This window comes from Microplitis mediator, chromosome 1, assembly GCF_029852145.1.
Source record: "Microplitis mediator isolate UGA2020A chromosome 1, iyMicMedi2.1, whole genome shotgun sequence".
NCBI classification, from domain to species: domain Eukaryota; kingdom Metazoa; phylum Arthropoda; class Insecta; order Hymenoptera; family Braconidae; genus Microplitis; species Microplitis mediator.
Window position 1 is genome coordinate 28,676,216 of NC_079969.1, and position 19,536 is coordinate 28,695,751.

The 19,536-nt window shown below is 36.1% G+C and overlaps 1 protein-coding gene across 2 annotated transcripts in view; it reads left to right on the plus strand.

Annotated features, from left to right (window-relative positions):
* Positions 1 to 3,037: 3,037 nt before the first annotated feature.
* The window catches only part of LOC130676392 (protein groucho-like), a 63,258-nt gene continuing 46,759 nt past the window's right edge, over positions 3,038 to 19,536 (plus strand). For both annotated transcript variants that reach the window (XM_057482547.1, XM_057482556.1), the window contains exon 1: positions 3,038 to 3,841. In XM_057482547.1, the coding sequence (XP_057338530.1) occupies positions 3,779 to 3,841 (63 nt within the window). In that variant the 5' untranslated portion in view covers positions 3,038 to 3,778. The remainder of the gene's footprint in view (positions 3,842 to 19,536) is intronic.

Sequence of the window (19,536 nt, forward strand, 5' to 3'; positions counted from 1 at the left end):
TCCCCAATCCACCATCCACGAAAACCTCCTCCGCTGTCTCGGTTCGCCGGATATTCCACAGCTCGGTTCCCAAAACTATCTCACTTGCACTTAAAGTTGTTACTGTATATTGTATATGTATCTCCCCCAGTACAGCCCGCGTCTCCTATCCACTCTCTAATACTTCACTCGTATCGTATCGCTCCGAAATACAGAGTAACAGAGTAGTAGTACAGTACAGTACAGTATTCTCTCCAATACACAGCGCGATCATTCTCTCTTACTCGGTAGGTCCGTGTTTTTTACCGTGTAGCCCCCTATTTTTCATGTTTCGCTGCGGCTTCGCGTAGCACCTTCATTCCATAGGGCACTGTAACCGCCTGGGTCCGTGCGGACTCAATGCTCAGCTGTCGAGCTTCTTCTCGTTCTCGCGCTGGCTTCCGATTGGTCTGCCCTAGCGTTTCATTCGTCTCCAAAGGCCAGCGCTCTTACCGCCAGCACACAGTGGGGAAGACGCTCCGCCTATTGGCCAAGAGTCTGAGCCTTTGTCGGCGATTGGCCCAAGGCGCTGGCGGTCCGCGCGGACTCGGTTTATGGCAACGACAGACGATAGCGGCAATCAAGTATAGGAAACTGGTTGGGCTTGTGTGCCAGCGTGATATTCACGCAGCAAAGGAAGCACTCACACTACAATCACTGTGAGTATCTCGAACTTACAGTCTGCGTCAACGTCTAAGTACACATATACATGTAAAAATACACTTACATACATTAATACATAGCGTAGAGGAGGTCGTAAAATAGCGTACGGATACATACTCCTGTTGTATCTGTAGTTGTAGATGCCAGCAACTCTCTTTTACCGTCTCATTCACTCCTCCACTTTATCTCTCTAGTTTTTTCTCACTTTTAGCTACTACTCTCTGCTCGGTATTCCCATACCACTGCTGGGTATGTACTGCTATAGAGCAATGTGCATCTCTTTAGCCATATCTCTCTACATAACATTTTGAGGCCGAGTCGCTGTTGTATGTCGTCAGCATGAGGCCACGGAAAAACTGATGCCAGGCGCCATATTTGTGGTAGTAGTCGCGATCCTGCCGCTGAATGTTGATGCTAGAAGTAATGGTACCGTTGTGTACAGCAGTAGACATACAACACTTATATTCCTATATATATATATATATATGTGTATATATGTACATTTACATTTACATATATACACATAGACACACAGAATGCACTAGAGCTGTGTGTAGTTGGAGCAGTAATGGGAGTAGTAGTAACAGTAGTAGTGTGAAAAGTGTATAGGAAAATCACGAGTGTCGAGACGCGTAAAAAAAATAATAAAAAAGAGAGCACCGACATCGGTGTCACAGTGGTGACGGCCATTTTTGTTTAAATAAAATTCAAAAATACTGGAACTGTAAAAATAAAAAAATATTTTCGATTTGTTTGCTCGACGGCCGTTCGTCCGGCTAATATAATACCCGGGCGTATGTTACTCTCTTTAACCCCCTTCCCCCTAAAAATCGCGCTCTGCGTACCGTCTGTTTCCACTTGCATGCCGAATGGTGATTCTCTCGTTTCGCACGACCGCATCCCCCCACCCCCCATCCATCCAACATACACGCATACAAAGTATCCGTGCTCATACTCTGTGGACGCACGCGTCAATTTATTTATTATCATTATTATTATTATCATTGTTAAAGTTTATTTTTTTTTTTTCTACTGACGCTCCACATATGACAGCGATGATAAAAATTCCACGGTGTCTATCCTAGCAGATCGTAAATAATAATCGTTAGCACAACTCCTAAACGGTTTATTGATCTCTTTTATTGGAGCAACTACCGCGTTCATTCCCCGTCAGCCCGTCATCCTCCGAATGCTTGACTGTTCGTTAAATCATATCTATATATATATATACCCACATGTATAAATACATACTTAAATACTATAAATATAGTGTGTTAGTATAATTGCTCGAGTATGACCATAAATACAATGAGCTATTCTATAAACTAGAAACTCGACTATCTCATATAATATCGAGCTCAATAATAATATTAATAATAATATCTTACTCGCTCACTCACTCACATGTGCGCCGGTCTCATTCATAACACATGTGTTTGAGAGTTCGATTGATGAATAAATAGCCGAGTATTATGCCCAACAATTCGAATAACATGTAACTTACGATTGGAACATTATCAAGTTATCCACTCATCGCTGTTAGAGCCGTACAAACAGATTTGTTCGACCGATAACCGCCCCTTCCCGTTAACATTCTCTCCTTCTCCCCCTCTCTTCCACTCGTTAAACATCCATCCATTTATATATATATAAAATACAACACAACCGTTTGCACCCAATATATTTTTTCAGCAATTACACTCTACTATAATTACGTCAAAAGTTATTATTATTATTTATTAACTTTCTTTTTTTTACGGTAAAAAGTTGAGGTCATCCTCAGTCGAGTCTTGAGTCTACCATGAGTCGTCTTATTAGTTGTCGTTCAATCAAGTTCATTACGCCTCTGAGTAAAAAAAGTTTAAATAAAATAAAAAAAAAATAAAAGGCATAAAAAGTCTGGTCACGTAAACGCAGCCATTGAGTTTATGTTCAGTGCGGTCGGGGTTGCCGCGGATGTAATGGTTACACGTATGGTATACTTACATCAAGACGCCTTATCTGGCTTCAATTAGACTGGCGTGTCGTGATTTTCCGTGTTCCCGCCCTCCAGGTCATTCATGTAACTAATCGCAATAATTGTAAAGGAGCTATCGCGCCAGTTAATGCGTCGCTCCAATAGTATTGTATAAACCAACTTTCTGCCGTATAATACACGCTAAGTTTTGTAAAAGCGATTCTGCACACCCACAGTTACATACAAATATATATATGTACACATAAATTTGTGTGCAGACACGAATAAGTGAGAAATACTCGTGACGTGTCTGTGTAAGAGGGGAAAATTCTACGCTCTCCCCTCCGAGACTCGTCGGTAGCGGAGGGGAAGTGGGAGAACTGACCCCCTCCAACCGACGGCAGTCAGTCGCTTCTAGGCTTTTGTCGGGAGTGGACCGCCATTTTGCGTTCCTGTTAATTATTCAATATCGCATTAAATTTTTAATATATTATTATTATTATTATTAAAATAAATAAAAGTTCATTAACTGAGTGCGTGAATCTGTTTGATAAATTATTTTATTTAAAATCAGTGTTTAAATTTAAAAAAAATTTTAATTTAAATATAAATTGCCGCAGTTATTTTTAAAAAAAATATTCTTTAGTATTTTAAAATAAAAAAAAATAGGTGCAGTGATTTAAATAAAGTAGTAATTAGCATCTTGAGTGCGGAGTTTCGGAGCACGTTTTATAAAATCACGAGCTAAAGCGTCACTTTGTGTCTCACTCGCACTCATTTCGCGCGGAATCTTCTCCGCCTGGTGGCTCTGTCATACCGGCAGACATTTATCGTCTTTACAATCAAATTTCCCGCTCTTAATATCACCGGTTATAAGTTTTAATTAAATAAAACAAAGTGTATACTAAAGAAATAAAATAAATAACTGGGTTTGATGATCTCTAAATGGCGGTAAGTTTGAATGCGTGTGCAGTGTTGGCGGTATTTTCAAATTTACATACGATTTAATAAAGTGCGGATCTTTTGTGTGTGTGGTCTGTCATGCCCGACATGACAATTGTCTCGTGAGTGCAAAAGGATCTATAATTTATAAAAAAACACATACTTGAGATTTTAAAAGTAGAACCATAACACTTGGACATGTATCCAAGTGCTGGAATAAATGCCGCTGCTGTTGCTGCAGCAGCAGCCGCCCGACATCCGGTGAGTTTTTATTTTTATCACACGTTTTTCTTTCTTCTTATTAATTGTAATTATTCTAATAATAGAAGCGTACAGTAAATGCTGTATTATGTATTAATAGATATTGATGTTGCGCGTGGTAATTTGGAGTCCCTCTGCTCGACATACTCCAATACAACGTATGTTAGTGTAATGACGAGCATATGGGACAGCACTCAATTGAGTGCCCATACGTTGATGACCCTGCGGGACACGTGTCTCTGCCTCACACTCTTGTACGCACATATTCTTGTCTCTATCTCTGTCTCTGTCTATGATTCTCACTTTGACGTGTAACGCGTACAGTGCGCACTTGGAGAACACACACGTGTTTACCCCTACTCTTGATCCGCTCCTCGACCCCTTGTCCGGTAGCCTCCACCAGTAGATTCGAGATATCATGACACGTGCGTGGGCTTCCTCGACCATTAACGTTCTATTCCCCATATATTTTATTTTATTTGTTTGTTACAATTACAGATAAATACTACAGTCCAATAAAACTGTCTTTACTTATTTTACTTTATTTAACTTGCCGTTACTTTGTTTGAGAAAATAACTATTTCGTGATGGTGAAAATTTAGTTTACAACCTCGGCCCACGACTGTGACTAATGCAAGAATTTTTAGAGATTACGGTCGGGGTCTGAGTTTTTTTTTTTTTTTCTTCCACTTGTCACAAATACAACGAGAACGAATAAAATCTACCGCTGGGTTTTTATTTGTTATTTATTTACTGAGTTTAAAATTATTTTTACTCCGAAATAAAATTTTCTGTATTTTATTTACAAGAAAAAAAAAAAAAAAGTGAAACCATAAATATAATAGCGTTGATTTATAATGTAATATAAGTTTGGCGTCAGTAATTTGACTCTTTAAGATTTTGTCTACCGGATGTATGACGTGTTGATAGCCGTCGTGTCGTTTGTCGAGGGTAAAAAAAAGAAAAAATATTTTAAAACTGCTGCATAATGTCATGGGATCGTGTCGTGGCGTCAAGGGATAGGACGATGTACTTGTATTTGGACAATGCTTAATGTGTAGACCTGACCGAGAGAGGAGGTAGTAAATTACCGGCAATGGGAGAGAGAGAGAGAGAGGGGGATTAAGTGAAAAGAGATAAGTGAGACCCTCGTAAGTTTCCCCTAATTTGAGTCCGAGGGTTAATTCTGGGATTGCGTGTAGGGCAGTTTAAGTAGGTGTACGGATATTAGATGCCCATTACCAAACAAGAACCATTACTCGTGCACGGGTCAACTGTCCTCTTTTATACTCATTCACTTAACTCTCCTGTTCACTCACTCACTCATTCACTCACTCCTGGTATCTATCCCGGTTTCTCTTTAATCTGTCCCCTCTTTATGACGACGCAAGTCTGTTAACTGTAGACTCTGTTATCCCTCAACTAATTTTCCCCTCGCTCAAATGTAAATATTTACACTTTTAATCGGCTAGTTTAGACTCTGGCTGACATCATAACGTGTTTAATGTGCGGCACAAATATATACGCAGCTGACTTTTTTAAATTTGTTCAATGATACGATATACAATCGTCAAATATTTTTTTTATCCTTATATTCGTAAATGTAAAAACACTTTTTTACCCAATATCCAAATACATTTTTTTTTTATTTAATTTATTAATATTGTTTCAGTTATAATTGACCATGCAAATAGTTATTTAACTGTCTATCTGTTTATTCAATTTTTTTTTTTTTTTTTATAAAAAATATCCTTCGGAGTAAAATAAGAGGTCGGACATTTTGGTAAATTTACCAAGAGCTCGGATAATGTACACAAGTCCAAGTGTACGTCTAACATTTCTATAATGTGAAAATGTATATATGTATACAGTACATAAATAAAGATGATGACGAGGGAAAATAGATCAAGCGTACAATAGGATAGGAATATAACTGAAAAGGACAAGTTAGAGTGAGCTAAACCAAGTGTCTGCTTCAGTACACTCTCTTTCATTTAATTTCTCTAATAGTAAGTCTGTAGGATCTGAGGGAAGGACGAAGACGGAAGTTGAAGGCGGTAGTGGATGTATAAGTATAAGCTTTAAAAGAGGAAGAGGAAGGAGAATAAGAAGTAAGGGGAAATGAATCCCTTATCCCCGTGAAAATAATCCCAAGAGCGGACAACAATGGGCAGAAACGACCCTCGAGCCTCGAAACGTATTACTCGAGCCTGAGGGTGTCGTAAATTGGTCCACTAGCAACTGAGGGGACTTGGTTTCTTCCCTTCTTCAGCTTTCCCCAATCTCTCTTATTGCTAGATCTACACAACACCGACAGCTATATACACATTGTGTACAATAATGTCTGCAGCAAATGTCTGCCTAGTCGTCTCTCCCCTGCTCCGATCCCTCTGCTACCCGGTGGTCTCAACTGAGGTCTGTTTTCTTTCTTGCATTATTATCCTCAAAAAGAAACTAATTGTACACTTTCAAATCCCATACCGTGTCGTTTTTCTTTTAAATTTTTTTCATGCTTCATTAAATCGTTAAGTCTACGCTCAGTCACTACACTAAACACCCAGACTCATCTTAATGACAAGGTTTCTTCTTTCAAGGTTCATTGCGGCTCTTAAATTTATTTACATACTTAAATACTCGAAAAATATTTTCTATCCTTTAAAAGTCTAAAAACTTTTTTTCGTAGCTCTGGCCATTGATTTTTATAAATTTTACTGCCAACGACAGCTTGTTGCAGACTAGTGACCTCGAGAATACCGTCCTCGATTTTCATGGGTCGTTTGCCACCCGAGCTTTTAACCGTTTGAGGATAAAAGAATAAAAACTTTGAGCTTTTTATTTTAGCTCTAACTAGCACAGCCACTGCTGTTGCTTTACGCTGTCTATAGTCTGCAGACATGACTATAAAGTCTACACCCGAGTGCTTTTTTGTCATTCATGTGCTACCGGTAGACAAAAGCTCTCCTGGACAGCCGCATTACTGCCCTGCAATCTTTTTTGCTCACATTTAGCGACACACTCGCAAAATCAATCTTATTATCATAACATAGTTGTCATATGTAAAGTCGGTCCCCAACTCGCCGGAATAATTATAGATATATATATATATATGATAGAACGATGGGCTATTTTGCAAAAGTTTAAACTTAACTTGAGTAATTCATTTTTTATTAATGACTAGATTGACATGTTGCGCGAGGATACTCATTGTCTGAGTGCTCTAAAAACCTCAATAATACTTTTTATTTAGTAATATTTTATTTATTTACGTATTCCACAAGAATAACAAGCGAAGTAGTGAAGCTTTAAATATAACCGTCTATAAATATTTTCAGTAACATAAACTTAAATAATGATAATAAAAAATATCAATACGAGTGAAAAATAAACACACGAGGTCTTGAAACTTATATATATATTTCTATATACTTTTTTTTCTATGCCACACGATAATTACGGCTAACAGCTTCGTAAACTTTTCTCGTTCGTGTTCTTTGCCACGTTTATATATAAAGTTTTTTTTTTGGTCTTTAATTATATTTTTATTTTTATTTCCTCGGTTTCCTGAAAAAGACATATACCAAGTACGAGTAATGAAAATAAATAAAGAAGGAGTAAGAAATAAAAATAGTTTGGAAGAACTGGATGGTGAGTTGGAGACGTTGGAATGGCACTAATTGGCATTAGGGCTGGCAGTTTGTCGTGTCTTGGAGACCTAAACGATTCCTCTACTCAACTTCTATAAGAAGTTATTCGCATTTAATATATACATACGTATACATATTTATATCATTTGCTGGAGCAGGGTATTAAATGTGTATTAAATTTATGTATATATGTATAAATGTATGTATGTAACATGTACATATGGAGAGTATGTGAATTAAATACACGAGTTAATGTAAGCTGGAGTAGAGACTACTCAGCTGGCTCGTGATCCGGATTAACTCTCTCACATGTGATATAATACAGTAACGAGAGTAACTTCTTATCCTTATTCCTTCATCCTCTTGTCTTTCGCCCTGTTCAGTCCTTCTGTGTATACTCATCACACGATTTATCACTTTACTTATTTTCTCAGCTCTGCTTTAAGAGATTTACATTTTTTACTCTTATTAGATTTTAATATTCAAATTAATTATATCCTGCAGGGATTTGACACTTTGAATCAAAAATATTCATGACAAGGTAGACAAATTTTTTTTATCCATCAGTTAAAGTTTTTATTTTTAAATTTTCAAAAGTAGAAAAAAATCATCTACCTGAAGATTGGAACGTTTTTCGCGCAACGAAAATGAAAAAATTTATGAAATTCTACGGAAAACATTTCAGAAATTTAGATCAAGGAGATTTTTTATTTTTTATTTTGTTTTTTTATTTTCGTTCCGCAGAAAACGTTCCGATCTTCGAGTAAATAAAAAATCGATAAAGTAGAAATCTGTTTTGTAAATTTAAATTTAATATTTTTATGATCCTGAAGTTAGCAGACAATTAAAAATTTTTGAATTTTATTTTCAACAATTTAATTAAAAAAAAAAAAAAAAACTAAAAATATGCACATGTAGAAAATTAAAAAAACTATATGTGCAATTTTTTTAAATATTTTTTTTTTTTCAAATTTATCGTTTTTAAAAAAATTCAAAAATTATTAGACGTCTGCTAATTTCAGTATCATGAAATTAGGAGACAGTTACAAATTTTCGAATTTTGTTTTCAACGACTTAATTTAACAAAAAAATAAAAATAAAAATATGCACATGTAGAAGATTTAATAAACTATAGGTGCAATTTTTTCAAATATTTTTTTTTTATAATTTATTGTAAAAAAAAAAATCAAAAAATTATCGGACGTCGGCTAACTTCAGAATCATATATTTTTAGGTACAAAAAAGTTTGAGGTGTGCATTGAACTTAAAATTAGAAATAAAAAAAATGGGTCTATTTTTAAAATGACAAAAATATTTGTCAATAAACAAAAAATAATGAAATGTAAATAAATGTATGACTACATAAAAATAATGCTACGAAATCGTATATGGCGAAGCGAAAACGTGATAAAAAAAATTTGTATACTATAGATAGAGTAACTTTTTTTTTATAAAATTGTGAGTACGATCACGTTTGAGTCTTGCACGTGCTTGTGTGTATAGCTTTAGCTGTTTGAAAAGGTGGATGACACTCACGGATTTTTAACAGACTCGTTTTATCCTCGTCTACCATATCCCTAAAATTCGTTCGTTCATCCCCACATACATGCACACATCCACACATGCAGACCATCATGTGACTGAATATACCATCTCAATTGCTCGGTTCTCATCTCATTCCATCTCTCTCCGTACTTTATACCATCGTTTACTCCATCTCATTCTCTTTCATTTCGTAGCAACGTTCTGCTGCAAATATTTGCCAGATGTTCGTTGTCGTTCGTACTTCCTGCTGCCCGGCATCCGAACTCCACGTCGCCATGGATACCGTATATGTAAAAAAAAAAAGGAAAAGGAAAATAATAAAAGAAAGTAAACTAAAAAAGAGGATAAAAAATAACAAGTTCAAATATTTGACTCGACCCCGTGGTACCTCTTTCACTACTTACTCATTTAGCAAACTTGGACAGACAACAGAAGAGTCTCGACTATCAAATTTCGAGGTTGACGTTCAAAATGAACTCTCAATACCGATTATTTACTCAGTTCCTTTTATTTGCTCAGATACATACGCCCGGATTATTCTTTCCCGAGTCGAAATTTAGAGCCCATTTAGAGCCTTCTAAAGTCGGACCTATTTCGGACTTGGAGGCTCTAAATAGAGTCTGTTTCTATGTTAAATTAGGTCTGATTTTGGTCCCTGAGGTGCTACAAATTTCCGTTTTCGGCACTTGCGGGCTCAATCTAGGACCTGATGAAAATTAAAATTAGGTCCGATTTAGGGCCTGTAAGCCCTGGTTTATTGTAATAATAATAATATTAATAACAATCATCATAAATTATTCAATTATAATGAATCCAAATTTATTACGGGACTAATATTGTCGGACTTGAAGGTTCAAAATCGGACCTCTCAGTGAATGTTAGGACCTCTGGGTTCAAAGTCGGAGCTACAGGACTACAGGGCTCTAAATTGGATCTATTTAGGGCTAGAGGGATCTATATAGGCTCTGAATTTTGACTCGGGCTTGCAATTTTTTACTCCAAAGTTACTAAAAATATCTGCATATATATATTTATTTTTAGTATGTACTTTAACACAATAACTTAATTTACACAGCAGTAACCCCTTTGTGGACAGGAAACCATCGTATCACTGAATCGAATGTAAAAAAACAAAATAATAATAAAAGGAGGCATTAGTTGATACGTGAATTTCTCAGTAGTTTTGCATATGTTGGCAGCCAACCAACAATCTTAAACTTTAAAACTTGTCGTACGTCTTTAGCGTATATTGGGGAGTTTGCATTTAACATCAAAGCTCAAAAAAATGTTTAAGTACATAGTATTAAATAAATAAAAGCTCTGCTGACGGGTGACGTGGACTGAGAAAGCTAAACATTAGCTGAGAAAATAATAACATAAAATGCTTTATATAATAGCCAGCATTTTTTCTTTTCTTTTTTTTTTTCGTGACCATCATTCGTGGCATCATGCCATTTGGTTAAATTATCTTACAGCCCCATTCTACCTCACTATCACTAGATATAATAGATATATATTTATTATTACGTATCCGGCGAATGAGAAATTGCCACGTGAGCCCTATCCGTTAAATTATTAATCGATTGCTGTCCCAAGATTTCAATCTATATCCAACTACCCCTATTATTATTATTATTTTTTTTTATATATACTTGTATCTCTCCTCTAATTCTTCGGCTTTGTTTTGCGCCATTTTATTTTTAACTTTCCATTATTTATTGCCAAGTATCCCTTTGTCTGGGTATCGTGTGTGCGCTTCTGCCAACGTAAAGAGAATCGTAAAAAAGGAGACTCGTGACTAGTCACTACAGTTCGTTTTGTAAAAAATAATTCTAGCTTTACGGTTAGACTAACGACTGTAGTACAGATTAGAGATATAAGGCTACATATATATAAATATATGTAGAGCTTTTGTCGGGAGTAATAAAATAATTCTCCTGGACAATTTCCTCGGCTGGTTTATCGCGAATATTCACCTCGAGTATTTCGAGATAATTGTGCTAGATTGCTTTCACGTTATCATTACATATTTATTTATTTATTTATGCATTTAATTAGAGACTAATTATCAAGCTCATTAGATATTAATAGAGCTGGATATTATTTCCCACGATCTCGAGGCTGAGGGAAGTTATATTTGTATTGAATTAAGTATAAAGGAGGGCGAAAACCTCAAGTATACAATTTACAAGTGCGACCAAACGATCAATACCCAGGGTATATTTATATATTAAGATAAAAATATGAACGGGTTATTTCTTCCATGGGTAATTCTTGGGGAGAATCCGGTTCGGATGCTAAAACTGGTCTGAGAAGTTGGGCAAAAAAAGTACGAGAACAACTAAACTACTAAAGATTAACCTGGAGAAAAAATAGACGATGGACCGAGGGAGCAGGGAGCGAGCAACAAAAAAATATTGTTAGCTGAGGGAGATGTGAATTAAGTGAGGAAAAAAATAAGAAAGACTAATAAAGGAGACGAGCACGCACAGCTTGAGACTGGGTGTTTAGCTAAATTAACATAAGAACCCGTGTGTAAACAGTGGCCTCCAGGGACTCGTCCGACACGAAGATGCAATCGAGAGGGTTACATGGAGATTGTTAATTACTCGTTTCTGCTCCGTCGTGTGGGTCCATGCCCGAGGATAACACACCATAATAACCGTAATGAAGCGAAACCCGTAATGCTTTTCGCCCCGATAATAAATTTACTAAATGAATTAATGGATTAAATAATAATAATAATAATAAAAATATGTATTTGATGGATATCGCAACTCCCCTTTTCAACGTTGGATTATCGTCGAATCAGTCCCCTCGTGGAGGTATATATACTATAGTATCGGTGGATGTACATGAGTTCCATCGAGCTATTTTCTGTTCCATTGTACACGACAGCTATCTCTGATATGATGCCGGTACGGTGTGCGAGTGCGACACACACTATCCAATTGCTCGGCATGTGCATATGTAATTGCTGGCAGCGGAATTGGGGATGAAACAGGGCGTTTTAGTTTCCCGTTGAGCCTTTTGTCATTTTTGCCCGTGTTCACATTCACGTTAACGTATTATTAACGTCACCCTATTTAATAGATGTATGAGTATAGGGTAACACCTATATGTATTTTCATTATTGTTATTGCTGCAACAAACGATTTTAAATTTTTAAAAGCAGATGTCGATACGCTTGCCTTTATTATTTTAATTGTGGATCGGCTCGACAATGACAGTGATCAATCGCATTGACCTGACTGTCACTTTTTTTATTCGCTCGATTTGAAATTACTGTTCGACTTTGAGTTTGACTTAAAAAATAATTCGAGAGGTGAAAAACTCGAGTGTTTAAATAAAAAAAAAAATATATATGACGTAGGTTAGCTCTCTATCTGTACTCGGCAAGAAGCCACTTCTTGTGCACTTACTCCCGGTTGTATTACGAAGAATGGAGTGGCCCTCGACAGGTTTGTGTGCGTCTAGATGTAACGTGAGTTTGGTGTGTGTTTAATGTTGAGGTGTGGGTGTACGTGTTACACGTGACGCGTATGTGGGCTCATCCTTGTCTACCCACTCGTGCCATGTGCACACGCTTCGCTGGTTACAAGTCCGAGGGAGATGCAGAGAGTGCTCTCCAGAGTGTGACGATGCACCGAGACTGAGCAGAATGAGCGACGTAAAAAATAAAGGAAAGAAAGTAAAAGAGCATTTGAGCGGTGGTAAAATTTTAGAAAGACAAAGAGAGAGAGAGAGAGTGAGTCGGGATAAAATAAAAAATAACGTGTCTGACTAAAGCTTGAGTGAGAACTGAAATATGTATATTAAAGCTGCTGATTATGGCCCCTTTACTTTTATCTTGTCACGCGATGACACTCGAAATTATTGTACACCTTTTCCACCGCTCAAACGCCACAGCCTTTTTTTTTTTTAAATTAATTTTAAAAATATATTTGTATTTACAATTTAATTGCCCACTTACTTTTAAACCTATAAATTATTTTATATCTACAAAACATTCAAGACTTGATGCCTTTATGGCCATTATCCCCGTTCGGAATTTAAACTTTCCAATTATAAAAGTAAAAGTACCATAAATGTATACACTGCGGGCACAATAATTGTTTAATTGCTTTATTAATGCGGCCCCAGCCTCTGAATCGGGAGAAAAAAATTTCCAAAGGATCCAGTCGTTGAAATATTTTATAAATTTATCGCCTTGCCGGGAGATTTAAAACAAATCGTTACAAGCAGTCGAGTAATCCTCCATTAAATGTTAATAAAAGTGTCGTAGTGACATAAATTCTCTTTGGTCTTGCATTAGAGTTGAATTTTATTAATTTATATAAAATGACAGGGTACTTAGCAGTGCGACAAATGGATATGGCTGAGCTAAAAAGGATAAAGCGGAGGTATAACTTGGAAATAGAGTAAAAGGAATAGAACGGGAGTTAAAGTCAAAAAAAAGGTAAAAGGAAAAAAGGAATTTATTACTACAACGGAATAGTTTGCTGAGCCATTGCGGTTTTTCTAGGTCCTTCTATTATTCTCGAGCTTTTGTAGACTCATCTCTTTCATTCTCGCTTGTTGGTTGTCATCCTAGTGTGCTTGCAAAAGGCGTGTAGGTCAAAATGGAATAGACCGAGAGTAAAGAGTGCTCTATATATCTTTATATATATACACCCCTGTTGGTACTATAAGTACTATTTTTTTTTTTTTTTTTGTATAAATATATAGTGATATTCAGCAGGTTCCTTTGTACCTTTAAAGTATATACCGTTGAACGAACAGCAAAAGCATTGCTGCTACTGCCAGACATTCCGCGAGTATTTTCACGTTCGCTGCTTTGTTTACTCTTTTTGTCATTCTGATTTCAACACTCGACAGGTGCAAAAAAAAAAATTAATTACGTACTCTAATGTCTTGATTTTTTTTTTATAAAAAACGTTATTATTTTTTATGCAATTAAATTTTTTATTCTGACGGTAAACATTTTTTATTTTAAAGATTTTTATCACGCACGCGAATCATCGCGAATACTTTGCGTGGGAAGACATGAATATTACATATAAGTACAATTGTATACATTGGAGTTTTGTAATGAATTATTTATGAACTAAAGGTTGTTACATGCAAGCACGCAGACAGATAAATATCCAGCCGCTATTTTGTTTAGTATAATGTATATAATTTTTTTTGCTTTTTTACTTTATGTTTATTACATTTAGCATTTACTTTTTTTATTTAAACAGATCAAACGCGAGGTTTATGATCTTTCATGTAGATAAACATTTTTTTTTATTTATTCAAACTTTTAAAAGCAAGGACACTTTTAAAAGTGCCTTTGATACCGGCCCCATTTCTACGGATTTGAAACCGCCCGCCGATCAGTGACTTCCCCGCAGATTTGGCAGGTAATTTGAGTTCTGGGGCAATACAGGAATCAGGTAATAATAATACTCTGTAAAAAATCACCGGGTAAGTCCAAGCGGTGTAGGTGTTAAAATTATCGGTGTTAAATTTACCCCCGAAAGCGGTGTGAAAATAACGCCGCCGCCGGTGTAAAATTTCTGTACCGGTGTTAAAAAAAAATCTCCGGTGTTAAAATAACGCCGCTGCCGGTGTAAATATTTTAGACCGGTGTCAAAATAACGCTGCCGCTAGTGTAGATATTCTTTGTAAATATTTTTACTTACTCGATCACTATACTTGTTAATAAATGATAGTTTTTATTAATTTTCATAAAGAACTGACATTTTTTGTGTTTTATAATCTTTAAAATTAATACTCCAAGCGGACGCAGTTTATCCTGCTTTTACACCGCTATTACTCCGCTTTTACACCAGTTACCCCGCTTTTACACCGGTTACATCGATTTTACTCCGCTTTCAGACCGGTTACCCCGCTTTTACACCGCTATTACTCCGCTTTTACACCAGTTACCCCGCTTTTACACCGCTATTACTCCGCTTTTACACCAGTTACCCCGGTTTTACACCGATATTATTCCGTTTTTACACCGGTTACACCGATTTTACTCCGCTTTTAGACCGGTTACCCCGCTTTTACACCGCTATTACTCCGCTTTTACACCAGTTACCCCGATTTTACACCGATTTTACTCCGCTTTTACACCGCTATTACTCCGCTTTTACACCAGTTACCCCGGTTTTACACCGATATTATTCCGTTTTTACACCGGTTACACCGATTTTACTCCGCTTTTAGACCGGTTACCCCGCTTTTACACCGATATTATTCCGTTTTTACACCGGTTACCCCGATTTAACACCGGTATTTTTAACACCGGTGAATTACTCCTCCTACACCGGTGTAATTTTATTTTAACACCGGGCGGAGTCAAAATGAGTCCATTTTTACCACCGCTCTTTTTACAGTGTAATAAAGTGTAAATGTCGCGGGAAAAGTGACATTGAGTGATCTGGTTTTATCTTGAGCGGGGTGTGGCATATTCCGTCGGCCTCGAGGGCGGTTCTCCATTACCGACGAAGGGCAGAGTGCTACTCGATTACTGTAATGCAAACCCACCGGTGCGAGAGACCGTTTAGTCTGACTACTGGACTCCCCATACCAGTACCCCATAATTACTTTTCTTCTTCGCGTGACTGACGTCTTGCTATTTTCAGAATCACTCACTCTTAACAGCAGATATTTTACCTAAAGAGCTCTATTGCACGGAAGTACTTTCCTGTCAAGGTCATGCCAACGTCTAATACTCGTACAAATAATTATTGTTTTTATATTTTTCACTTACGTTTAATTTTTGTTCTTTTAATAAAAAAAATACCTAATAATGATAATGATAAAATGATTGATAAAAGGTTAATTAGAGTATAACTCACGTGATGAAGGATGATAGGTGTTTATACAGAGGGGTGTGTGTACACGGAGTACACTCTCACTCTCAACTCGACAAAACTGGTATCCGTGTTAGTTGTTGAGCAGCGAGCAAGCAACACGAACAACATGAGCAACACAAGCCCGCTCCTCATCGGGTAGTTACCGTAACTACACAACAACACACACTAAACTGCTACGGATACTACGGTATTATCTCCAGCTCACACGACGAGTATAGTTGTCTCACCGCGTGTTCTCTGATGCGTATGTCTAACACGCCCACGTGCAACTTGCTACACCATATATATATCTATATATATGTATATACTTACTAAAGAAACTAACAAACCGGTGTGACGTTATTCCACAGCTATACCCTTTGCGATCCTATCATTTTAATTACCCAGTGTGGGTTAAACTGCCACGAGCATTTATCGAGTTTGATATCTCGGAATGGTGGTTCGTGTTTGCTGATCCTACGATCTCTAGGTGTGGGTTTATGGGGGTTATATGAGCTACATTATACGGAGAAACGCGTCAGGTGTTTTAGTTTTACTTTCCCTGTACTGATATATTTACTACATAACAGACGATCTACAAGCACTCGTTAATGAAAGTAATTAATTGAACGAGTCGCTCCTCTCACCAACTAACCCTTGATTAGTTTGTTCCTGCGTCATACCATTTTATGCTCTTTGTTTTTTTGTGCTCAGAAACTTTGCCCTCAACAGCCAGCTGGCTGACGAATAAAATCAAGACGGAAAATAATTTATTCCCATCAAATGTGATAGCTCATTGTGGTGGTGAATTAAACGCGATCCCTTAATTTACTGAGTGTCGTACAGTATAATTTAAAGTGGCATTATGTCTGTCTGTGTATATATACGAATATATACGATAGATATTTGAAAAGCATATTAAACACGACGTGTATTGTTGTAGATTGGAGTTTCCTCCTTGCCCTCGGCTGGCATACTAATATAGCGACTGGGTCTTGCACGCAGTAATCATAATGCTATGCATTATTTATGTCATTGGTCTGTGTAACATAACAATATGGAGTTACGAATCAAAATGCATTGCTTATGCAAATGCTGTAGTCGTGTGTTCGTTGGATGATGCGTGCTCGCGGGCTCAATAATATAACGGCCAGTAGAAACTCGCTGGCTCTGGTGTAATAAGAATAATCCGTCTATTATTACGTCAATTAGCACACACCATAATTAACTTCGATCACGATATATCGAGATTAACTCCATAAATAATAACTTGTATTTTTGGAGCCAAATTTGAAAAATCAGATCTCGTACACTGTAAAAAATTTCGGTGTAAAAATGGACCCGGAGAACTTTACACGGCTGTATGGTGTGAAATAATGGTGTGAAATTCCCTCGGTGTAAATTTTCCATCAGTGTAATTTTGACACGGTGTAATATATTTTTTTTACACCATTCCGTGTTACTCGTTATAATTTTAATTAATGAGCAACAAATGATGATGAATATTTTTATTGCTTAATCAATGACTACACAGAAAAAAAAAAATTCTCGACTAAAGGTTAATATTCTTGATTCAAGAAAATTTTTTTGGAGATCTAAATTTTCTCAGATAAAGTAGAAATCTTCTCCGACCGAGACGAATTTTTTTTAACCAAGACAAATTCTCTTGGCTCAAAAAAATCTTGACTTGGTTCCCGAAAACATTTGTCTTCAAAAATATTTTCATGACTCAAGATAACTTTTTTTTCTGTGTATATTAATTTTATTTAGATATTAAATAGTATTTTAAACTTTTCTTAACGAAAAATTATCATAAACTAAAAATTTACACGGTTGACGGTGTAAAAATTTTAAATTCACACCGCCTAAATTTAACACAATATTTGATGTAATTTTCACACTAAAATTTTTACACCGAGACATTTATACTACACCGGGTCCAAAAAATTTTTTACACTGTAGGATATAAATTTTTAATGAGTTACAGTAGTCTAGTCTAGAGAGACAGAATTTAGCAGACGAAGGGACAGAATATCAAGTGAAAATTTAGCTTTCGTGTAATATATGTATATATATATATGTATAGATACTGAGAAAGTTAGGCTGGGTGGTATTGCGTGGTCTGTGCTTGGTCCGTAGCCGCAGCCGGTGGTTTCCGTGGTCCGGCGAAAACCACCACCGGATGAATCCGCTTCTCGGGTACGTCATTCAAGTTGCTGGTGGCATTGGTGCGAAGACCTAGTGCATAAAGCGAGACCGTGAGCTCGTAATGAAAGGACCGAAGGACCAAAGAGAGCGAGACAAAGGAAGAAAGTACTCCGGAGTAGAGGCATGGTAGACCGAGCTTACTCTGGAGCCATCTTGGGCACAGGTCAAGGACCCTTGGACTCGACTCGGTACTTGAGAAGCTCGTCAGTCAATAAAAATAATTAATTAGAACAGAATTATTGAGGATTTTTTTTAGCTTTGATATCAATAAGTAGATTACATTCTATTGAGCCACTTGATGATACGAGTATCTATATCTTTAAAGTTCTATTGGTTTTATAATTTTTTTTCCTTTATCTTCAGTCACTTGATGATTTTATCGGAGCGTTAAATTATATTTTTATTTCAGCTACTCGTACTATCGGTGTGGACTTTGTGTTAGAGTTTTAATGTTGCTAAAAAATTTATCTTTCGATAAAATTCATATTGAGATAGTAATTTATCTTATTCCTACAATTTAATATTCAATTAAATATTTACAAATTTAATTTTGAATCGTTATATAATTAAATTAACAATCGCGAGGGTTTACCTGAGGGTAAAACAGTTTTTAATTGAAAATATATATTTTTTGAAATAAAATCTGTAAATTGGATAATTAAATTAGCCTGGGGATAGTTCCATCATTGAGATAGATTTCATTTTAAATTTATAAAACTCTCATCGGCATGTAATCCAATATTTTTTTTCTCACGGGAAAAAAATAAAAAAAAAACGTTATTCAAACAGCGGAAAGAGAAAAAAAATATTTAAATAATTAATGCCGGTATTTTTATAAAAAATATAATAAAACAACCAAGGGAATATAAAAAATGAATAGAAAAGGTACCAGTTGATTGACATTTGAATTGATTTACACTGATTATTATTCGTCGAATTATAATGCACAGCGTATGACTTGGTGTAGAAGCGAGAGAGTGATTTTCAGTAGCAGCCAGTAACCTCTGCATATATATACATACATATATGTATGTATGAACAAGCTTCACTCTTGTGAAAATGCTTTTCCGCCGGAAAATCATTTTGTCACGACGACGGCACTCGGTGCATGCGTGCTCCGGACGTTTATGTGGTGATTCGACTATCCAATCGTTTTATATTAGTGGTTTTTCACCGTGGACATATATCTATATATATATATACGCATACATGAATTTCAATAGCCTCTTTAAATTTTTTATTTTTTAATTATCATCAATATAATGGAGATAATCAATATGACGTTAATTTACATGCTCACGAAAATAAATTTAATAAATATTAAATGTGTAAAAAATAAATATACCGTAAATATAAATTTATTGATAATAATAAACGGGTGGTGTGAGCATAGTCATAGCCTCGATTATTAAATTTTCATTTTATTTAGCATACATTAAAAGCAGTT